This window comes from Gambusia affinis, linkage group LG14, assembly GCF_019740435.1.
Source record: "Gambusia affinis linkage group LG14, SWU_Gaff_1.0, whole genome shotgun sequence".
Taxonomy (NCBI): domain Eukaryota; kingdom Metazoa; phylum Chordata; class Actinopteri; order Cyprinodontiformes; family Poeciliidae; genus Gambusia; species Gambusia affinis.
In genome coordinates, this window is record NC_057881.1 from 10,803,493 (window position 1) to 10,827,907 (window position 24,415).

The following is a 24,415-nucleotide window of genomic DNA, read 5'->3' on the forward strand; positions in this document are numbered from 1 at the left end:
TTGCTAGGTAACGGGCTAATATGTGACGCTACATTTGGTAGGTGTTAGAAATGGCTCGTTTTCCAGACACACAAAAAAATTATCTATTGCCAAAAAGTGGCTGGGTGTTTGTTTGTTTTTTTGAGTGCTTGAGATGTTTTTAGGAACACAAGAGACCAAAATGGAAGTACGAAAACGTCCTGTCGCAAAATGTGAATTTTGCACAATATGTCCCCTATAACTGGTGTGAATACTTCTGCAAGGCGCTGTCGTGTGAAGGTTCTGACCTTTAACCATCCCAGCACGGTGTGCTTGTCCTTTAAAGCTCAGCCTGTCTGAACTCCCTGCGTCTGCGTTCGTCACGCTGGCCAACAGTCGCCCGTTCAGAGTCCGCTGCTCATTCAGCTGATTGTTCAGAAGGGCCTCCTGCCCGTCGTCGTTCTCCATCTCCTGCAGGAAAGCCGACAGGCGGGAGATCCTGGGCGCGGGAGTGTGTGTGTGTTGATTGGCGTGGTGGGGGCGAAGCAAGTCTTCGCTGCCCGCGCTGCTGCTGCGCCTGATGCTGGCGAGCCGCGGACGGGAGCTGCTGTGGTCGGGGCTGAAGAAGGACGGGATCCTCGGGGGAGTTCCGTGGTAAGGCGAGAGGCGCTCGGCAAAGATGGATGGCTCCAGGTGGCACAGGAACAGAGCGTCGTGGTCCAGATGGTCGAGGGTGGCGTCCGCCATGGCGAGAACGCTGTCGCTTTTACCTGAAAGGATGACAAGAAGGAAATGTGAGAAAAATAGAAGATTTTTAGACGACATGCCAATAAGGGGAACTATATCTTCTGGTTTGAACTTACTTCTGACGAGCTCTGCTTCCAGAAAGTCCATGTCTCCTTGCTCTGAATGATCGTCATCGTAATCGTAGAAGTCGTAGGTTTCTATCGTATCATCCTTGCCGATCATTTCCAGCTTGGGAGCAAGAAGTCCAGGCCTGCCATTAGCTGACGGCTGCAGGTGGTTGGACTTTGGACTCTCCTGAAATGAGATTAACTCTAAATATACGGCAGAGTTTTTTAAATTCTCTCATTTCTTTATATTTTCCTCCAAAGGAAAAAGGTTTAGTTGATATTTTTTACTTTGCCTTTTCACAAATTATTGCGAAGTGTGTCATTAACCAAAACAAGGAAAGTAAACTTTAATAAATAGAAAGAAACAAGTGTTTAAGGAGCAACAAATAACTGGAGTGTACGGACAGAAAAGCCTGGAGATCCAAACCTTTTTAAAGACTACCAGATATCTGTTTCCTTGGAAGCGAACTATAAGGAAACGATGACTGACTCGACTCTTTGGCTCAGTTCTACAGTTCTGTACCTGATCGAGCCGGTCGCTTTGTGGCGAATATTGCTGTTCTTCAATGCTTAAGAGATGGAGAACCACTGAGATGGTGAACAGGAAGGCAGTGAAAACGAACAAGATCTGCTCCTGGGACTTAAAGATCGCTCCGAGAAACGTGTGTGTCCAGTCCAAACCTCCAAGAGCGTAGCCGACTGCACCGCCGAGGCCTGGAAACATAACGGTGTAACGAGATGAGTATCAGCTTTGTTTATATGCAACGTCTGAAATGACAGGATTGGATCTTACCAGCAGAAGCGGCGTGGATGTTGAGCGCCATGTCTTGCTCCTCCGTATCCGCGACATCCAGCAAGTACGCCCTGATTGGTCCCTCTGTGGCGTCTGCACAGAAGTCCAGCACTACGACGCCCAGCACAGTGAGAACGATGCCTATTGGCTGTCTGCCTTCCTTGTCGCCAAGCAACAGACCTGTCGGGGCAAAAGAAGGAAAACAGTGAAACGGTGATTAGAAACACATATCGGTGAAGAAAGAACAATGACATGTTGTCTACATTAGCAGCTAAGTGACCCAGGAACAAAAGTTCAGATCTTTTTACTCATAACTAAATGTCAACAAATTTAACCCTTTCATGCATAGCGGTCACTGCAGTGGACAGGTGTCTAAAAGCCCTTTTCTTGTCTTTCTTGTCATAAATGCACACAGATCACTGAAGTGGACTTTAGTGCATCATACAATACTCTGCCGACTGGTGGCCATCCACTGCGAGTGCTAGAAAATCTCTGTTAAATCCAATATGGCAGAGAGATGAAAAAGCGACTCAGGAATATCCAGTCCCTCCTTCCACTATAGACGACTCTTGTAGGTAAAAAACAAATATTGTGAAATAAAGTAACCCTTAAAGACCAATACTACTGATGTATTTCCCAAATAAGTAGGTTGTATTTGGAGAAAATTACAACTGATCACCCAGAAAAAAATGTCACAAAATGTTTTCCCCACATTTTTTAATGCCTACAGAAAATCAAAAACATTTTGGAAAAAATCCTGACATAAAAGATCATAATTCATGTATTTTGGAAAAATAGAAAGAAAGTAAATGAACACACAATTAAATGTGGAAATAATTTAACAACTTAATTAAATGTTGACATCGCTACATAATTTCAGTATGTAGTTTAATTATTTTGTTCCTGTGCAAAAAAACATTTTTCTGTACTGATTTTATTTCTATCTATCTGTCTATCTATCTATCTAAACAAAAATTAAAATTCATTAATACTTTATTAATCCCAAAGGGAAATTATATATAAAATATATAATATAAACATATAAGATAAATATTATTCAATCAATTAATGAATAACTTATTTTAAAATCACAAAGACAATTACTGCATTCCATGATATTTGAGCTTCGGTGGACATAAACCAAGTAATAATCACAGCTGCTCACACATGTGATCAATAACTGATTTTTGACTTAACAGCTGCATGACCTAGACTAGTGCAGAACCAGGTCACATTTCCCATACTGCTTTGCATGTTGTGGGTGACCTTGTCCGTTTTTCTCTCAAAATACTCACAGCAACGAGTTTGGGGGGCCCGAGGGAGAAGTTGCATGAATATGTGTGAACAGTGCAGAGTCGGAAGTCAGAACTGTAAGGATGTGAGTGAAAGATACGAGAGGCAGCGTGACGCAGCATGACTTTTCAAACTGGGATCCATTAGGGTCGAGGAAATGAAAGTGTTTGTAGATGGAGCAGCAGAGTGTGCTTCTATGTGTGTGTTTGGGTGAGACAATGGAGCCACAGTGCTCATTAGCCAGGCACCCAGACAGGAAGTGACCCGGGATTGGTGTAGAGAAGGGAGCAAACAGGAACTGTTTCCCTGTGAACTGCTGGCTCCGGTGTTCCCATGTCAACACACACACAAGCACACTCACACGACCACAATCATGGACAGGTTACTACGGGTTTTCCCACGTCACCCGCTGTTTTTCACACATTTATATTTATTTACAACCACAGACACACACACACACTTGCTCTCTTTCGTTTATTTCTCACACAGGGTTACTGGTTTTTCCCATGCCAACTTTGCTGATATGAGGTCTTTCACAATCAGACGCAGTTTTTTTGCCCCCCTGTTCCCTGCTTTGACCCAAATGGAAACTTTCAGATAAGAATAAAAGCCAGTAGTAGTAGAAGTAGTAGATTCTGCTGCGTGGAAATGTAAATGAATGAGTGGACACTAAATGCAGAAGACTTAAAGTTTATGTATTACTAAAGTAAAGGACAAAAGCATAAAAAGTTTTTTAAAGAAAACTAATTTTTATGGGGAACTAAGACATGTTTGTGGTTAATTTATACTGTAAGTGAGAACAAGACTTCCAGGAGGTAACAGGAAGGCGAAAGGCAGCAATATGAAGAGTTTGAAAATGTTGGAACCCTTTTGAAACTATCAGATTTAATAATTATAAATGTTATCTCTGCTTATGAAAAAAAAGACACAATAAAGAATTATTTGCTGCTATTTGGATAAAGTTGCCATTTAATTAATTTACTTTTTACTTAAGTCACCACAAAGAGTACCTTTGATTTGGGCACTTAGATTACATTTTAGGACTCTGGAAAACATTAAACTTCTTCTATTGAGCATTAGAATATCTAATGAATGCTTCACAACCATCGCTGATAAATCGTATTATAATAAAACGTGCAAAAAGTAAGTTTTAAAATGCCAATCTAATAATAACCATTCTTATGTTTAATTACTATTATTATTTTCAAATATATGTTCAGATTTGGGCTGCACAGTGGCGCAGTTGGAAGAGCTGTTGCCTTGCAACAAGAAGGTCCTGGGTTCGATTCCCGGCTGGGGGTCTTTCTGCATGGAGTTTGCATGTTCTCCCTGTGCATGGTGGGTTCTCTCCGGGTTCTCCGGCTTCCTCCCACAGTCCAAAAAAATGACTGTCAGGTTAATTGGTCTCTCTAAATTCTCCCTAGGTGTGAGTGGTTGTGTGTCTTGTATGTCTTTGTGTTGCGACAGACTGGCGACTTGTCCAGGGTGAACCCCGCCTCTCGCCCGGGACGCAGCTGGAGATAGGCACCAGCAACCCTCCCGACCCAATTAGGGAAGAAGGGTGTTCAGATAATGGATGGATGGATGCTCAGATTTTACCCACTTCTCTGATTTTTGTTTACACAACTTGATCCAAATAAATTAAAGAACCAATTTTAAATATTTTTAATACATTTTTTTATACTATATATTTCTGATCATTATAATGTTGTTTTTTTTTTGGGGGGGGGGGATCATGCAGTTTGAATATCCTTAATTTTTGAAAAAAAAAAAAAAATTTTTGTAATAAAATAAGCAAAAGATTTGAAAAATGAAAAGAATGTTTAATATCAAAAGCAACTGTTCATCTAACTTTAAAAACAATATCATAAATATTTTATAATATTAGTGTAGAAAAAGTGCATTTATTAGATACGTGCAGGGGTTTTATTTAGCATCCTTTAAGAAAGAAATATACGTATATATGTATAGAGAGAGAGAGAGATAGAGATAGAGAGAGAGAGAGATCTTCAGTTTTACAACAACAATAAACACCCTGTGCTCACCTATCAACGACCCGTTCAGAAACAGCGCCACTCCAATCAGGGCTCCTATGCAGAGGGCCAGGATGAACGGCCTCCTCCTGCCCCAGCGCAGGGTGCAGCGGTCGCTGGCCGAGCCGATCAGCGGCGTGAACATGAGGCCCAGAACCGGACTGAGGAGCCAGGTCAGACTGTAGTACTGCTCCGGAAGACCTGCAGACGGACAAGCAGACATTCCCCAAGTTAAATCAGACAACGGTTGTTTTTGTTGTTTTTCCTGCTTTTACCAGCAGGGGGCAGAAGGAGCTTTTTGTAAAAAAAAAAAAAATAAGTGTTGAGATTTACATTTTAAAACCAAAAAATAACCAGAAACCAAATAAATTTTACACCAAATGTGACAAGATGAACGTGATTATTCAATGGAGGTTGGATGGAAACATTCACAGCAGGCAACGTGTGCATCTAATATACTTAGGATATCAACATTAAAAGTAACTCAATTTAGGAATAAAACTTATATTATACAGTTACAATATATTTCAAGAGTTTATTTCTGTTCCACCTCCATCTACAAGACATTATTATGTACTCGGTACCTGGGATTTGAACCCAGAACCTCTAGATGCAAATCAGTAGTGCTAACTTTACTGCTCTGCATCCCAAATCTGGGATTTTAAATTTCCTTTGAAATCCAAAATCATTTTGATCGGAAAGCAGTCGTTTTTCTACCACAGATGCTTGTGATGTTGGTTCTGGAGTCATTTAAAACAAGCATTGCAGCAGTTGTGCAGATGTCTTGGACTCAAGTAAAGTCTTGTTAATCTCTTTTGCTTGTGCACATTTTTCTAACACACAACCTTCACTCAACTTTCCATCAAAATACTTAAGTGCAGCAATCCGGTTCTTAACCTGTCGTAGTTGGCCTTTCTGTATTTGTATGCCATAACTATCAAAATGAAGAGAAGTAAAAACACTTATGACACACAAACATATGACACTGTGATTAATCCGCTTATCAAGACGCACCTGATTGGCTACAATTTTTAGTGACACCAACAGTAACCTATTTGTTTTTGTTTTGTTAACCTTAGTAACAATTTCAGATCAGAAGATTCATTCCAGACTGAATCATCACAACGAGGGTAAATTAATCAACAAGTCCCAGTAAGATTTTTAAACTCTATCATTAAATACATCTGAAAAATTTTCTTGTTGTTTTTTTCTCAAACATTACAAATGCAGCCTTTGAAAGGAAAACATTTAATTGTTTCTTGATTGCTTATCCTTAAACATTTTGTGTAATTTGACTTTGCTTGCTTTTTGTTCCATTTCCTTTAGCTGAATGCCCATAAAATATTAAATAAAAACATAATGTTTTAGCAACGCTAAACTTAAATGTTTTAGCAACATCAATTTCAGATTTACAAAAAATCTGAAAATGGTATTGATCAATAAATTCTTTTAAAGTTTTCTGGACATTTTTGTTTAGTTGTTGACTTTTTTCACTTATTCTTAGTACACTACTTGACCGCTTTAACTAAAATCTTAGCATGGAGACGGTACTGCACTTGTAACCAATGCTCTTATTTTAGCCAGTTTTAGCCATGAAATACTGCAATAAATGTCTAAATTTAAAGAATGTTGATTGGGTAAAATTCCCAAAGGAAAAGGAGAGTAAATCTGACCTCATTTGTCATCAGTTCTTAAATTATTAATATGCTCTAACTTCCCAGCATCAAGGTTAGGCTTTCAAACAAAAAGGCAGATGAAAATAGCTTTGGCTTAACGACTGTGTGCTGTAAACGTATGGAAAGACACACATGCTGTCAATACCTCTGAATAAAAGCAGCAAAGAAACACTTCTGCTAAGCTACTTCCAAAACCCTCATCTATCAGTGGTGATGATTGAAGGACAGGCGATGTTATTTAAGTAGAAGAGATCTGCAAGTCAAACAAACTCATTTTGTTTTTAGAGATATAATTTGGTTTAGTTTGTGTGTTTTTTTTTAACTTATATGTCATTGAAATGGGAAATTAGATTTAAATTTTAAAAATTTATGAGGGTTTTATACTTCTGCTTTTCTAGCTTCTTGTAGCAGCTTGCAGTGTTGCAGTGCTAATGCTATCTTGTACGTATCAGGGGGAGCAAGTTTAGGTTTAGATTCAGCTGTGCTAGTTTTACCTCATTCCTCTGTTATCACATATTATTTCATACAGCTAGAGCAGGAATGTCAAACTCGCTTTTGATTTGGGCCAAATCAAGATCACGAATGCTCTTAAAGGGCCGGTTGAACCAGAGTGTATTGATAAAACCTGTTCACAAACTGGTAAAAAAATTATTGAATTCTTAAAATTAAATATTATTGAAAATTTTTTCAGCCCCTCCAGGATTTTGTGATTCTTTTTGTGATTTTTTTGCAATAAAAATCAAAGTGTTTGCGATATCTGTGCTCATTTATGTCGGTAAATGCGACTTTTTAATTACTCGCTGTATAGATCATGGACTATAATCTGACATCAATTACAGCTGAGGCAACTGGTTAGTACAAGTAAGAAGGTTTTTACAATTTTTGAGAAAAATCTGCAACAAACTCCCCTTTAAATAGAACAATTTGTTGATATACAATAATTCTCAAGAAGCTGGAGGGACTGATTGATATAACTTGGCATAAACAGATAAAAACTGCATTGATTTGAGTGACAACATGATATTTAAGCACATTTAGTGTTTAGTCTAGAATCTATAGGGCCACATAAAAACCGGATTTGGCCCACGGGCCTCAAGTTTAACATGTGAGCTAGATTAAAGATAGTTTTTTTAACTGCCATTTCCTTAAACTACCAGGAGGAGGAGCTGTAACCCTGAAGGCCTTCCACTTTTTGAGATAAATGATCTAACTGTAGCTTATTAAAACCATGGTGTTACATTCACCAGTGTAATTTACACATAAAATAAAATAGTTTTGCACAGTTGGTGCTGTGAATAGCCAGAATCATGCAGTGGTGAGACATTTGCCCCAATTTAAGATAACACAGGTCATGTTCCCATTGTCTTTTACAAATGTTGACCTCTGACTTTCTCCTGAGAGCTTTGCAAACTGGACTCAACCTCTGCCGCTTGTAGTGACAAAGTCTTGGGAACTCTGTCACCACAGAGTCTCCATCACCTAATAAGGTCGCGCCATTTACAAAGTGTTTCCTGTCGAGGGGCTTGTTTAGACTTTTTATCTCCAGGTTTGTTTCTGTATTTAGCTTAAGAATATAAACACACACAGACACACACATCAACAAAATCAGTGGTTCCATAAAAGTATGGGACAAAACAACAGATAAGAATCGGTTTGTCAACATCAAAACAGGAAAACAGTTTCTAGTAAACAGTGCCCACACAATACAAAAAAAAAAAAAAAAAACACAGACAAAATGTAGTAAATAAAGACATGTCCCAACAATTCAAAAACTCAGTTCCCACACAGTTCTGGTACTGTATGTGCAAACACACACGTGCAGGAGGAACAATAGTGAGAGTATCAAGATGCAGGAAGTATTTCAGAAAAAGAAACAAGTGCGGAAAAAAAAGCAGAGATCCTGGAGGAAACGGAGAGAAGGAGTGTGAGAAAGGGCTGACATCAAACGGTGCAGAAAAGGGAGGGTGGAGAGAGTCAGGATAAAGGTGAGAAGAGGAGGAAATGCAAAAGACGGAGTCGGAAGTATGGAGAGTCTGAATGAAACAGTTTATATGATTCACTGATTGTGAGAAAAATAACAACTGCCTCATCCATCATCAAGCCCTTTTTTTTTATTATTACACACATTTCCTCCATGAACTCAGGAAAAATAATGGTGTTCAATGTGCAGCTGTGGGAATACAAAGTGACCATTCATCAGCATCTGCACAGGTTTCTGTTTTTCTTTACGTCTATCCAACATTAAAGGGAAAAAAAACCCCAACTGTAAGAACCTCCTTTTGTTTTCAAGTCTAGAACTTGTAGAAAGAGTGTAGGAGGCTACATTATTTTACTTGTATATAAAGGACGTAACATTAACAACTTAGCTCATGAAACTTATCTTGCAGGCATAAAACAGAAGGATGAAAACACACACACACACACACACACACACACACACACACACACACAAAAATAACACATTGATAACAGTTGAGCGGTTTGTTGGTCATATTGTTGAACACGTGTGCAGACGTCGCAGTGGCCTGAGGCAGCCACATATCTTACACACGCTTTGTTATTTGGGGGCAGCTTTTCCAGCTGCGTATCGTCTCATATTCTGAATTAAGTTCATTCAAAATTAACTGGCACAAACACGATGATGGTGATACCTACAGGTCACAACTTAGTTTAATCTGTATATAAATAACACTGGTCATTGTCTGGGGTTTTTCAACTGTTTTAGGGTAATTTTTGTGTGCTGCATCCAGAAATCACATTGGTTTTGCTCAATTAGGTCAACTTTCTGAAATAAGCTACATATTAGTTTGGGATGCAGACATGAAGGCTGATTGTTCTCGGACTCTGACGAGAGAAATCCCTGCTGCTGCTGATCACATGATGCGGCCAAAGAAATGGAAGTTCATGCACTTAATTTTGCACAATGAAGACGTAATGTTCAATTTACATGTACACACCCTCATCAGTGTTTATTACTCAATTTACAGAAATAAAAGTTTGTATAATTTAATTCATGCACTCTGTTAGAAAACAATTTTTTTCCTCCTAAAACCTTTTTTGGATGAAAAATATTAATGGAAAACGAACTGATAATCTTACAAAAATATAGACAACATCCCAAAATTTTTTTTTATTAAATTCAGAGGTGCAAAAATTACATATCAGCCTCTGATTTAAGCAAAAATGATCCCAACAAGCCAGTTGAAAACTGAAAACTACAATATTTTTCTGATCAGTAAACACACCAGGAGAGCCAAATGTAAGGCTGGGGAAGATTACAGCTGGAAACAAATGATTCCCAGTTAATTACTAATAACAGCTGTCAATTATCTCTGCAGGATTATCTCACATTAAGGATGGAACGTCTCAACATTTCTGTCACTTTGATTCTGTGTTTGCAGGGAGAGATGGACTGGAGTTCATGAGCGAATGTGGTCAGTTTTATTGACATTTTGATTGGTGTACAGAAAGAGGTAGATTCTGAGAATGACCAGAAAAGAAACTGAGATACTGACACATCGGAAAAGAAAACTGAGAGGAAGAAGCAGCAAAACAAAAATAGGGAGTTTGTATGTGCTCATCATCATCTCTACTGAGAACATCTAAGAAAACTCATTAAAAGAGAGTCTTGACTTTTATTTGAAAAGGAGCTAAATATGTATTTATGGTCATTTTAATTAAATGGTGAGCAAATTATAATTAAGCATCAAGATGGAAGCATGTAATTTCTTATCCCTCAAGCCAGTCTGATTCAGTAAAATCTCCCTCCTCTGAGCAACAATCACCATCAAACTCAAATTCAACAATCTCTCCTTCTTTCCTTTGTCTCCTCGTTTTCTTTCATACTTTTGCCTCGTCCCTTCCTGCCCGTTCTCCCATAAACACAAAACAATTCCTTCATATCCTGCGCTGGCGTGAGAAAACTTCAGGGAACGTCAGAGCCAGAGAAATGGTGTGAAAGGGAGAGTGTGTCAGAGTTCGCGATGGGAGAAAGTGGGCAGGAAGGAAGGAGGAAAGTGAGAACGAGAGGACAGAGAGGACAAGGAAACAAGGGAAGGAAGCAGGTATATTTTTTTGAACAAACTCAATGTGAACAGATGGATAATAGGGCAATAAAATATTGATATTGACGTTGTTTTGTTAGCATCTGAAATGATCAACAATTAGACATTTATAATTCAAAATCTCGCTGCATATTGTTCAGCAGCATCACTGCATTAGTTGATATTAAACTGTAATGAAGACAGAAACGGTAATATCATGATGATGATCATAACTACTGCTGGTATATTTGTGAACACTGAAAAAACACAAAATCTTATTTATTTTTGGTCTAGTTTCTAGTGCAAATACAAGCACTCTTGAAATAGGAAAAGTAGCTTTCAGCAAGACATATGAGTTTATTTTAAGTAAATAATTCCTTAATATTGATGAAAAAGATACTAGTTCCACGCTCGGATTATTTCTCTTACAACAGGGAAAAATGTCTTGTTATGAGTGAAATAATCTGCCAGTGTCTTTTAATCATTATTAAGGAACGATTGCCTCAGAACAAGCTCCTCCATCTTGCAGAAATGTTACTTTTAAGTTGGTTTCATCTCATTTAAAGTGTACTAAGATATTTGCAACTAATGTTTTGATTTACAGCACTGTTTAGCCCTATAAAAAAAGATAGTTCAGATTAATTTAAGAACATTTCTCCTGGATACAAAATGTTTCAAACAGAGCTTCCTGTGCCAGACTTGGCTTTAGGGAAGCTGCATCATCAGAGGGAGCTCAAAGTGGAGTCGTTGCTTCTGTGCATCAAAAGGAGTCCGTTCAGGTGTTTTGGGCAAATTGGGATCCCCCAAAATGAGCTGGAGGATGTAATTGGGTCAAAGCTTCCTTCTTAGACTCGTTAACCTCACATCCTAGTCATGGATAAGTGAGAATGGATGGTTTGGGTCTGAATGCTGTGACAGTGCCTCTTTTCTGCTAGTATATTGACATTTGGCACAGCTGTGGTAAAAACGAAAGAGCATATATTTAAATGTTTTACTCAAAACCCTTTTAAAGAGGTTATATACACTGAAACAACCAGAAGGCGGCGCTCTTTTTCAATGTGGCAAAGCAAAGCAGCATTTCTTACTTCAAGTTTAAAAGGAAACACTTTGCAAGTTGGATTTTACAATCCAACAAAATTTTGTTTTCGTTTTCCATGTGCCGATTAGATTGCTTCATAAATTAGATTAACTCAGTGTTTGCTTTATTCCTAGCAAGGTAAAAGGAACCGCTGCAGAGGATCTTTCCTGCCAACATCCAATGCGATCTTCAATATCTCTTTGAAGAATATAAGTTAATGAGTTACAACATTTAATTTCCTTTTGGGATCAATGAAGCACTTTTGAATTTGAGAACCAGCCTCTTGTTCAATGCCACTTGCTTCACATAGAGGGATCTGGACATTCGGCTGTTTAGAAACTAACTCTTCCAGGTTCTAGTTTTAGATTTTTCCGTTTGGCACTAGATCAATGCTGTGAAGTTTAACCATAAATTGCTTGTGCTATAAACAACCATCCGACATTTTGAAGAGAGAAGTGACGAGCCAAACAAGATGGCTGCTAACTCAATATTTGGAAGTGCAGCCAAGATGGACTGAACATCTTCGTTCATGTCCTCCACTGCCGTTGATATTTATTATCAATTGTCTGTTCTATTTTTTGCATGTATTTTATATATATATATATATATATATATATATATATATATATATATATATATATATATATATATATATATAAACTTCTGTTTCCTATTTTCCAATGAGAATACAAATGACTTTTCAGGCAAACCACAAATGCAGTACAAAAACATCTTCCTCTTGTTTTATCTTGGGTTTCAATTTAAAAGTTACATACATTTCTGTTCATCTGTGGATAATTTGATAATTATTCCAAGTTTGAATCCAAGACCATTTTTACAAGAGAGCAGAGACACGTTATATGCCTCGTAAATGTTGAGCTAACAGCTTGAAGCACAGCTTCGTTCATCCTGCACATCCCGGTAAAACCTTGTGATGTAATGGCACAAAAAAAAAAAAAAAACCTGCTAAAAGCAAATTCAACCAACATTTATGATGTCAGGGATTATAAAGTGCAGAAAAAGAAAATGAGAGGAGAGGAGTGAGTCATAGCACTTCCCAGCAGTAAGAGACGGTTATCAATCATGCTTTGGGCAAACATACACTCTCTCTTTTTACAGGAACAATTTGCATAAATGAAGACAAATACAACCAGCAGCCAAGGCTGTCATTACAGAAGTGCATTACAGAGCAAACCGCTGCATCAATATTTGAATTAATGCTGAAAGAGGAACATTTGATGCGGACAAAAATGCATCACAAGCTGAGAGTTTCTGTTCACTAAGCAAGCTTAGAAATACTAGAGAAACTGCGTTAAGAGTTGTCCACGGGGAGAGGAGTTGACATTATCAACTAATGTTCATATCACTGTGCAAAGGTGCTAAATCCCCCCTCCTACACCCCCTGCTCTCTTGCCATAAGGTGGCATTCAGATTGGGTGAAGCCAGCTGGTATGCAGGCACACACAGCTGCTTCTAGCCTGCAGAGTTATGTAACAGCACTGCAGTAAACTAGCTGCCTCCTGCTGAGACACAGAGACGAATACGGGAAGAGAGTTAACCACGACAAAATGTTTTAAAATGTCCTCACGGATTTCTTCTGTACGTTAAAACAGATATATTGAGTTACTTTTTATATTTAATGCCTGAGCATATGTGACGAACAGCAGGGTTGCTGGTTTCTGGCTGCGACTGACCTACCACCAACAGGAAGCTGCAGCTTTCCAACGAGGAGATCGATGAGGCCAATAGACACGGATCAGTCGGTGGTCTTATGTAACTATGCATACTGTGGGTTATGCAATTAACAACGAACACTTCTGTGCAAATTATAAATGTCAGACATCTTGGCAAAGCTGAACTCTGGCTGGTATTTTTTCAGGGTTTCGTGCCAGAACAAAACAGACTTAATTTCCCTGTGATGGATTTGTGGCTGTAAGGCATTTTCAAAGTGCAGAAGAGGTAGAAAAAAAGCTCAAATACATCTTGTGAGGATCCTGTTTACTTTTTTTTTATAAAGCTGAAGAATAGGGACTTGACTGTGATGGACAATGTTCTCAGTGTTTCTCCAGTTTATTTGTAGGCACTGGTCGCCTTGGACAATGTGGAGCTGGACCCACCAGAGCACAAAACGCATCACAAGGTTCATCAAAAATTTAGTTTGTTATTCTAAAATGTTGAAGCTCTTCTGTGAAACTCCAGACGATTTCTGAACTCTTCCTGAGTGAAAACATTAGTATTGTTGCTTCTAAATGAATATTGACTTGTTTTCTTTGCATTATTTGAGATCTGAAAGTACAACATCATTTTGTTATTTTGACATTTCTCATTTTCTACTAATAAATTCTACATTTTTGCTTGAAATTTCATAGACATGTTGTCAGTAGTTTATAGAATAAAAGAACAATGTTCATTTACCTCTAAAGAGTAAAATCAGAGAAACTGATCATTTTGCAGTGGTTTCTTAATTTTTTCCAGGGCTGTACGACTTGTGAGAGTTAACATCCATGATTTTAACAGCATTCTTATTTAATGGCTAAATTTTTTTACATGATAAGAATGTCAAAAACAGTTTTGCGCACAATTGTAAAGGAAACGCAGCTGTTGCTGTTCACATGATGCATTTTGTACTTAATCATCCTGCTTGGATGAAACCCAAGTTCTGGTTTTACAGGAACAACAGCAGCGAAAACAATATTTTTGTTTTGTTCCTTCTCATAACCTAGAACCTCCTTAGTTTTTTATTGACTTCACCTACTTTGACAGGCAGGGCGAGAAACGAGATGCTGACATACTAACACATGAACACACATATCCAGTTTAGCATTCCTCACATATTTAAACCAGTTTGCCACCTACTTCATGGGACAAAAAACATGAGTCTAATGAGGGCAGAGAGCATCGTTTTGCCTTAAGAGTGATGATTCGGCTTTTCAAAAACACAAATGAAACTGTGCTGCAGCCCTGGTGAACCTTCAACACAATGCATGGAAACCGCCAATTCTGATGCAATAATCTTAAAAGTAGGGCTGAAAAATGAATCGATTTAATCAATTAGTTGAACGTGTTGTTTATTAAGACATCTTTGAGTCTTTTTCACCAGTCACAGTAAAGTCAGCCCACCATCTTGTTTTATCTCTTACAGCTTCCATTTATTTGGACTTTGAATTTAGGTCAACCCCTGAAAGGGATGGTTGAAATGAAAGGTCATTTATAATTACTTCTAAGAAAAATAAAGGGAGAGAAAAAAATCTACTTGTAAGCCACACGTGTCAAACTCGAGGCCCGTGGGCCAAATCCGGCCCGTCGTAGCTGTTTATGTGGCCCTTTAGATTCCAGACTAAACACTAAACGTGTTTAAATATCATGTTATCAATTAATCAATGCAGTTTCTGTTTACTGCCAAATTATATCAATCAGTCCCTCCAGTTTCTTAAGAATTATTGTGGAAATTCACACAAAATCAAGAAATCTCTACACTTTTTTGCATTAATGCATAATTGGGAATTTATTGCAGATATTTCTCAAAAAGTTTAAAAACTTTCTTACTTGTACTGAACAGCTTCCTCAGGCTTAATTGATGTCAGATTAAAGTCCACGATCTATACAGCGAATAATAAAAAGTTGCATTTATCGTCATAAATAAGCGCAAATATTCCCAAAATAACACTTTGAGTTTTATTGTAAAAATCACAAAATCCTGGAGGGACTGAAAAGATATTCAATAATATTATTTAATTTTAATAATTCATTGATATTATAACAGTTTGTGAACAGGTTTTGTCAACCGGCCCTTTAAGAGCATTCATAGTCTTGATTTGGCCCAAAACAAAAATGAGTTTGACATTCCTGCTGTGAGCCAAAGTTACTTAGAAAACTTGTTGAAGGTTTACCTTGTGAGGGTTGCAAAAAACATTTCTGGAACAACCAAAAACATTTTGGGAATAGAGAAATTATGGAGTTTACACCCATATTTTTTAGGATATTTATTAAAAACCCATCTTTTAAATAATGTTTAATTAGAAAAAAGCTGTGCTGAGTTTACAGGCCCAGGTCTGTAGGACCCATTAATCTGGCAGCAATGTGTTGTCTCACAGCCTTTTCCTGATTTGCTGTTTTTCTGGTCCATGACGCCTGGAGAAGATCTGCTTCTTCAGGGGGATTGAATCCTCGATGTAACTGCTTGCAGTTCTAGTTTGCAAACATTTCTTGTCTTAATTACTACTGCTGCAGGCCCATGCACGTCAAATGCTGCTGACTATGTGAGAAGGTAAACTCACTGGAGTGGACCTAATAGAAAGCTTTAAATAACCGCCTGAGTGATAAATAAATTGATCAGTTCCTTTATCCGAGTTGACAGAACGTGTGAGATAACCAGGATTGCTGCTAAAAGTGCCTCACAGGTTGCCAAGAACACAATTCACACGGGGAGAAACTTGCTCTCAATCTTTCCCTATAGAAATTTTGTTTTTTTACATTTTATATCCTCGTTTTTTCATTTCACTAAAGCAAGAAAGGATGCATTTTTGTAGGTTTGACCACCATCTCCGCCGTCCTTCCACTACGATGAATGATTTGGTCAGATTACGGTGATTAGTCCCCGTGACATCAAGCCAGTCATTTATATAACCCTGTCTCCAAGGTCATCCACTGGATTAGACCAGCCAACGTGACGGGATCCCTCAAGCGGATTAGGTTACCTGGCATGCAAGTATAAACAATGCAAGATCAGGCTGATTTTCCACGATAAAGCAGAACGGTGTGTTGTATTTTCAAAAGGGTAACAGCTAATATGACACACCATGTTTTAGCTACTATGATACGTCAGAAACTAGAGGCTGGAATGGGGTCAACTTATAAAAAGAAGTCGGGCATCGCTGCTAATGTGCAGGGGGTGAGTGGTAGAGAAGAGAAAACACTTGAGGTTGTCACCAAGTAAAGTAAAGTAAACTGGCTGGCACAATGACGATTTGCTACAGAGATTTAATGACATCAGAGACTAAGAATTAAATGATTATGTTTAATTTAATTACAGGACAGAGGGAAACACTTTAATATAATCAGCTGCTCCTTACAGGCGTACATCCACACTAAGCACAAGGACGTTTCCTGGTGGACTGTCGTAATCTCTTATGGAAAAGCAAAGAAGGCTAAAAATGTTGTCCGTCTGTCAGGTCTGCAGTGTTTTGGTTGCATCACTAAAGCCAAAATTTGTCCAGAACAGGTCAGGTAAGAAAGGAAAACATACTTTGAACCAAGTGCTTGGAGGGAAATAAGCAAAAGCATTTTTATAACCCTTTCTATGCCATTTCTTTTTTCTAGAAAAAAACTTTAGAGCTAATTAAAGTATATATTTTTTGTTTTTAGTCGTATGCAATGATGCTTCCAGAACCTTTCTGGTAACACTTTATTTGAAGGTAAGACTGACATAACATCCATCATGAACATGAAGGAGTATTTATGAATGCTTATGACTGTTGAAAGGAACGGTCATTCGGTAAATAATGACACTTTTAATGCAAAGTTGACACATTTAATGGACTCTTATTGCAACTTTTAGTGCACTTTTGCATTAAAAGTGTCATTATTTATCAAATGACACGTCATGACAACAGAGTCCTTCGTGTTCATGTCCGGTGTTGTGTCATGTTTCATGTCCGTCTTATGAACAACCCTTCAAATAAAGCGTCAAATTTCTTTTTAGTCTTCAACTTTATGGAGGTTTTTCTACTTTCAACATTATTGGATAGAAAAAAAAAGCTACAATCATAAGTCGGTCAGCGTTCCATCCTACTTTCTGTAACGTTTCTTTAAATTCAGTCACATCTCTGAAGCAGGTGTTGACACTGTCCCTCAACTTCTTTAAAAGTAATTTAACTTTAATATTTTGTCACTAATCATAGTTTTGTCAGTTTTTTCTCATAATTTGTCTTCAGTTTTCCTTCCTCAGATATTTTCTGGACCTGTTTTTGGGCTCTGTGCTCAGGACTCTAATGTAATGGCCCATCCTTAAAGGAGCAACGCAGCATACTGTCCCTTTCCATCACCACCGTCTCCCTCTAGGTAGTCTTCCTACAGAATGTAGTTTAAGTCTGAAGCATAACACAAATAAATCACAAGTCACTGCAACTAAAATAAAAAAACTTTTAAAACTAAAACACCTACGTTTCTGACATAACTGCATAAATTCAGCTATTTTCTGGTCATATCCAAGTGTTAGGTTATTGGAAGATAATCTAATTTAACCCATTTTTATCATCCAGTAGTTTAGTATGTTGTGTTCTGAGAGCCCAATTTGGAGGAAAAGATGCAAATTATAGAAAAAAAAAGTACAAAAATACCCGCATTGATATTTGACAGTAAGTGTCAAATATGAACTAGAAACAAATACAATGCAGAAATCAAGGTACGATGGGATACGTTTGGAACTAGAAAAAGGTTTACCTTCATGCAAAGCTTGCATTGCATCACTTAACACAAACAGCTCGACAGACAGCTCATTCTGAAAGGAGCTCAGGATTTCAGGATTTGCTTTTTTTCCTAGCTTTGAGGAAACGTCTGTGTGCATGAATGTGAACAGCAGAGCTTCCCACACAGGACCTTGTAGGGTAGAAGCTGCTACTCGTTTCTCTCCCCAGTGTAAATAAGGGCTCCTTCATCTAGCCGAGTCTCCTGCACACACTCCGTCCCCCTGACCTTTGTGTTGAGGGGTTACACACACAGACACAAAAGTTTAACTCTGGGTGCACCGACCAACCAGCTCAACATCTATCCAGCTAATTCCAGCAGCTGCAGACAGTTTTCAGCGCTTACTGATACTTTTTATTTTTCTAAAATGCAGAGTTGTGCCTCGGTGTAGATTGTTTTTAATTCTTGATCAGAAAATGTAAGTGGCTTATAAATGCTTGTGTAGATTTAGAGGTTAAATGCAAAATAAATAAAAAAAAGTAAAAGAGTGAAAACATGAAAACACTTCCAAACAAACCCCAACGCTGAACAATATTTTCCCCTCCCAGTGCTTCTGCGTTGCTGCCACCTTGTTTGTCCTGTCAGCAGTTTTTCAACTCTGTCACAATGGGCCTGTCAACACTTTACAATAGTGGGTTTGGAGGGGAATATTTTAGTCTTCAAGGGCATTTTTTCCCTCAATTGTGGTTGGTCAACAGAAATGAGCTTGAGGTGACAAGTTACATCAATCTTTAATTATGCATCCATGATGCCAATAAAAAGTAAAATGAAGACGTCAGCGGTGGATAACAATGCATAAGTCAATTTTTATATGTTTTCTTCAAACTATCACGAGTTTTAGCTGCGCTTCTTTTATTTATTTTGATGAGCAGTCATCAACTTATCTGCAGGAAGCAGCTATCAGAGCAGTCAGTTCTGAACAGGCGTTAGCTTGAGACTTTAGGGCTGCGTGATATTATAAAGTTTAGAAATTGTGATAATATTTGCAAATATTGCAATGATGACAATATCAATTGTGATATATATATAGAACTTCTTCTTTCCTTGCTCTCTCATCAGAGAAAGTGATCAAGTGGTGGGCAACAGCATTTAAAATTTCATGTGGCATATAACTCTTCGATTACTTTTTTCCAAAGCGTTTTTTAGGAATCAATAATCATATTTTCAAATTTATCATTGATGTTTTCATGTAACCAAAAGTGGACTAGATAGTAAAAAATAACATTTCTGAATCAAAAGTATTTCTTATAGTGAGAAAGTGTCCAAGATAACAATAAACAATACAATAAATGCTCATCGCTATGTGACCATCTGCTGCTGTGAGAATCTCTCCAACTGGCTAAATATCACGTTAGCATGTGAAATGGAAGTTCATGACACTTCAAGTATATTTGACAAGCATTATTGCACTCCAAGCATTCCTTGCAACATTATTGCACACACTAATAATGCGATTATAATGACAATTACTCCCTTATTTTCCAAACTGACATGTTTTCACTGCTATCTCTTATGAAAAACTGATTTAAAAACACTGAAATATCCTGAAAACTTCCACACAACAAGGCAAGAACTTTCCTACAGTCTGACATAAGCTGCAACAAGCTTCAACAACCCAGTAATTAACATAAATCCTTTGGGTTCTTTAAATTTAATAGTCCTAAATTGGAGAATTCATAATCCATAATTGCAATTACATTCATCTAAAACACAGTGAAATGGGTAGCGGCTGCAGCAGGATGTGCTGCCCGCTACCAAATGCTCTCCAAAATAAAATGTCAAATGAAATGATTAAAAACAGCTCAACTAGTTTTCTTCCTTCAGTGACAAATCTGAGATGAAGTCAAAGCTCTGTCTGATTCAGATTTGTTTATTTCAGGGGATTAATCGGTACAAGTTGTACCTCACAGCTATTTCAAATTTTACTAAGAAGGGTTCAGACGTGTCCTGATCTGAAAAAAAATAGGCTAAGGCAGCTAAATCAGGGCTAAAATTAGAACAAAAGCATGCAGCTGTCTGAATCCACAGCAGGCTGGCCTGAAACAGCGTCACACTGATATAAATTATACAAATTGTTTCAGTTTAATGCCACAAACACAACAGAAATTAATTTACACATCTCAGGTAATTATTCTAGAGTGTTGTAAATTTGATGGCAACACATAATTCTAGCTTTCAATAACTTTTCTTCACCCTGAACAACATCTAGACGTGTTTAAGCCTCGTTCTCGCCATCGGCCCACCTTGGGGCGCCAGACAGGCTTTATGGTGGCCTGAGTGACCTCCCTCTAAATGGCGTCTTAGTTATGTAAGGTAGGAGATCAGATGGGGTCACTGAGGGAGGAGAAGGCGTTTAGAGAGGGTAGGCACTGAAAGAAAGCAGCCAGAGGGACACAGCATCAATTAAAAATCTGATTATCACAAAGTTTCTAACTGATTCTTCACCACTTTTCCACTCTCATATTAATTTGATCTATTTTCATACCAAGTGTGGCTCCAGTGAAGGCTTTGATTCTTTCTGCATTGTTTTAGAGTGCCAAATAAAAATATTTATTAATGTAAATCAGGTTTTGTTCCTGAGCAGGAACACACCTTTATTTATGTAAACAGTGAGTCAGAGGACATAGCAGATAATCCACAGGAGGAACAAAATCCAAGCAAAGTGGTGGGATAAATGGTTACTTTAGACACCTTGACTTACTTTAAGAAGGTGTCAAGAAATAAAACATTATGTTTCAACATGTCTGGATCATTTTTTCCGATTAGAACCAAGGTATTGGTTATCTACACACCAAAAATCTTCAAAGCCTTTGTGGCATTTGCACACCAATTAGTGGTTCCCCCAACAGTTCCTTTCTAAAAGATTCAGCGTAATAAAATAAGGCCTTTCTTTTAAGTCTTTTTGTTGTCCAATTTAACCAGGGATACAAAAAAATGTAATTAGTGGACAAAGAAAATTGTCATTCATGCTAATAGACGAGTGATAAATATGTGAAATAGTTTTTCTTCTGAGTCAGAATTTTCTGTGATTGCATGATGGTGACTTGTAATCCCCGTTTTAGCTTCTGGAAGATTTAGATGTTTTCCCAACTAAAACCTTGGTCAAGTTACAAACTCGATTGAAATCTTTCAAGATGTCGCCTGCTGTCGTAAAATGGACTCAGACAGCAGTAGAGTAAAACACACTGGATCTTGCAGGTGAAATCTATGATGATTATTCTGTTTTAAATATGTAGGTGGCTCCAAAACCAACCATTTGTGAGTCCAGCACTAAAGGAAGAAAAGGCTTAGATATAGCAACATGGACACAAAAGGATACAATAGTAAATTTTTCTACCAAATCATAAATTTTATAATGCTTCATGCTGCAGTTTACCTATTTTATAAACAATCTTTTTTAGATATTTGGTAAGATTTTGTGACAGTAGATAGTGGGATAGTTAATCTGTGAAAAAAAAAAAAAAAAAAAACTCCTCTGCAGGCCTGCAGACATGTATACCACCCCTGGACAGAAACAACCAATCAGAGCAAGGAGGAGGGTCTTAGCGGTGTCAGTGAAGCTCATGTATGCACTGCTCACACCCTCTGTTCCCCAGAGCCTGTCATCAATTCTCAGGCTAGTTAGCATAGGCACTGAATAAACAGTTTTCTTGTAGCAGTAAATTGTTTTTCTGCCATTGGCGTAATGACTGGCATGTACACAGGCTTGATTAACAACACTAACACCCTCCTCCTGGCTTTAACATACAGAAATGTTACAGTTTTATCTCAGGTTTGTGGCGGGAGCCACAATCAACAGACTATTTTTGCCTCTTATGGGGAAAAAAGGATTTAAAAGGTAGTTTTATAGACAAAGAAGTATGCAACTATGACTCCACACATTTTAAAAAATGAAATCCAATGGATGTTTGCAGAATGTTGGGGGCTCTAAAACCAACAAGAGCTTCGATATACAGGGTAGGCCATAAGTTTCCATACATAGTAAAGTTTAAAATGTATATTTATTTTATATTTCAGATACCCAAGAAGATGTGTTTGACAAAAGAGCAAATTATTTTAATTATACCAACGGCTGGATCGGGAAGCACGAAACTTTGACAGAAAACATGGAACAAGCATCACACACACGACACCGTGGCAAAACTTACTTGCAAGTTTCAGAAAACTGGAAATGTTGCAGATCAACCGCGAAGCGGTCCAAGACGTGCAGCGATTACATCGAGTCCCACAAAAATAAAATCGGTTGTCAAATATAAAATGCTTATTTTTTACACATATGGAAACTTATTGCCCACCCTGTAGAAATAAGAGCTGAAAGAGAATATTTTAGACTGAAAAAGTGTAGAAAAAACAGTAACAACTCCCGTGACTTACCTATCTGCAGCAGCACAGGTGTCACCAGTGCCGTCTCCATGGCGTAGCAGAACTCTCGGCCAAACATCACTGCGCCGTGCATCACCCATCTCTTCAAGGGAATACCTTCAACGGACCCCTCGCTTGCCGACTCCTCCCCTCCTTTGCCTCCTCCTTCGCCCCCCAATCCATCCGCCTCGCCGCCTGCTCCTGCGTTTTCCTCCTCCGGGCCCGATGCGCTGGATTTCTTGGCGCCGATCCCGCCAACCAGAGATGCGACCTGCATGGTGTCAGCCTCTGTGTTCTGCGGAGGCATGGTGGAGGGCATGCACGCAACAAGAAAACTCCCCTTCTAGCGCAGAAAAGCTGTGAATATTTTGCAACTCCTAAAGGTAAACACAAACTTATTGTATCAAGTTTGTTGCAGCTTATTTTAAACTAACAGTACGTTTCTTAAAGCAATTCACTCAAATTTTGTCAAGCTACAAACTGCAACCAGTGGATGCAACAGACTGACCTGTAAGTATTCAACAACAAAATGTTCTAGTTAAAATAAAATGCCTACAAATGTTAAAAAACTGGAGAATGGGCTACAATTTCTCAATCTATCAAGAGTTTTCTCAGATCTAAAAGAGGAGAAAGCCAAAAAGAAATCCGCAACGACTTCTGCCCCAAACAAGTTGTCCTCCAAAAAATAAAAAAAAATAAAAAAATACTGCAACTTCAAATTAAATCCTTCTTGTTTTCCACCCAGTTAAAAAAAAATGCAAATCAGCTTTCCGTGGCTTATACAAAATCCCCCCAAAAAATAAGTGAGCAGTTGTATTTCACTGGAAGAGTGAGTGGTACATTCCAAGAGCGGCTTTGTGCGTTTCCTTCTTTGTGTTGGATTGGGAGGTGTGTGAGATACTGCTTGAACATTTATTTGGTTTGTTGGTATGCCAGTGTTTGCATGTGTTGTGTGTGAGAGTGCTTGTGAGTGTGTGGATGTGTGTGTGTGGGTGCATAGGGTGTTTATGGCTTTTTTGTCATTGAGGTTTGCGGTTTTGATTTTCTTTACTGTCTATTACAAGCAGTAAAAATCCATATAGAAGACCATTCGGTGAGCTCCAGAGTCATTTTGTGTCTGGGGGGCTGGATGATGGTGTGGGTGGGGGCGGGCGACAGGCTGCAGTTGGAGGAGGGAGGAGGGCGGGTGGCGATGGCGGGCGGAGCTCCTGTAAAAATCCCCATCGATTGGCTGATTAATCTGGAGAAAGAAACACAAATCAGAACATCAGGACTCAAAAAGATTTAATGAAGAAGATTATTTCTTCAGGCATGACAATAAAAGCATGGAAATAAAAATAAAAGAAGCGAGGAATACATAGGGCTGTAGAAGAAGTCAATAATATACACAGCGATAGAGACGTGATCATTATCGATGATAGATTATTCAATATATAGAATATTCACTGAACTCCAGTCCAGAACTGCACAGCATTCTGGGGGATGTAGGCAGAGGAAAGACTTTAGCTGACCTCTCACAACAAGTTAAGAAAAGTTGGTGGAAGGAAGGAAGGAAGGAAGGAAGGAAGGAAGGAAGGAAGGAAGGAAGGAAGGAAGGAAGGAAGGAAGGAAGGAAGGAAGGAACAATTGGTTACCTAGCAACAACTGGCTCACTCACTCTTTGGTTACCTAGCAACAACTCGCTGAGTGACTGGGACAGAAGTAGTTTCAGGTTTTGACAGGACGCCTCACAATTGCTTAGAAATAATAATAATAATAAATAAAAATCAGAGTGGAGTGGAAACTAGAGAAAATAAGAAAGCTCAAACCACCAGTATGGCAAAATTTCAGATATTTAAAATAAAAGCTGCAGAAAAGGAA

The 24,415-nt window shown here is 38.3% G+C and overlaps 1 protein-coding gene across 1 annotated transcript in view; it reads right to left on the reverse strand.

Annotated features, from left to right (window-relative positions):
* Positions 1-24,415, reverse strand: part of LOC122843126 (solute carrier family 45 member 4) — a 49,210-nt gene that overhangs the window by 7,346 nt on the left and 17,449 nt on the right. Inside the window, exons 3-8 of the mRNA XM_044137647.1 lie at positions 22,568-23,795; positions 4,944-5,132; positions 1,606-1,785; positions 1,336-1,526; positions 822-999; positions 267-728 (exon numbers count right to left, since the gene is read on the reverse strand). Coding sequence (XP_043993582.1) covers positions 267-728; positions 822-999; positions 1,336-1,526; positions 1,606-1,785; positions 4,944-5,132; positions 22,568-22,874 — 1,507 coding nt within the window. The 5' untranslated portion in view covers positions 22,875-23,795. The remainder of the gene's footprint in view (positions 1-266; positions 729-821; positions 1,000-1,335; positions 1,527-1,605; positions 1,786-4,943; positions 5,133-22,567; positions 23,796-24,415) is intronic.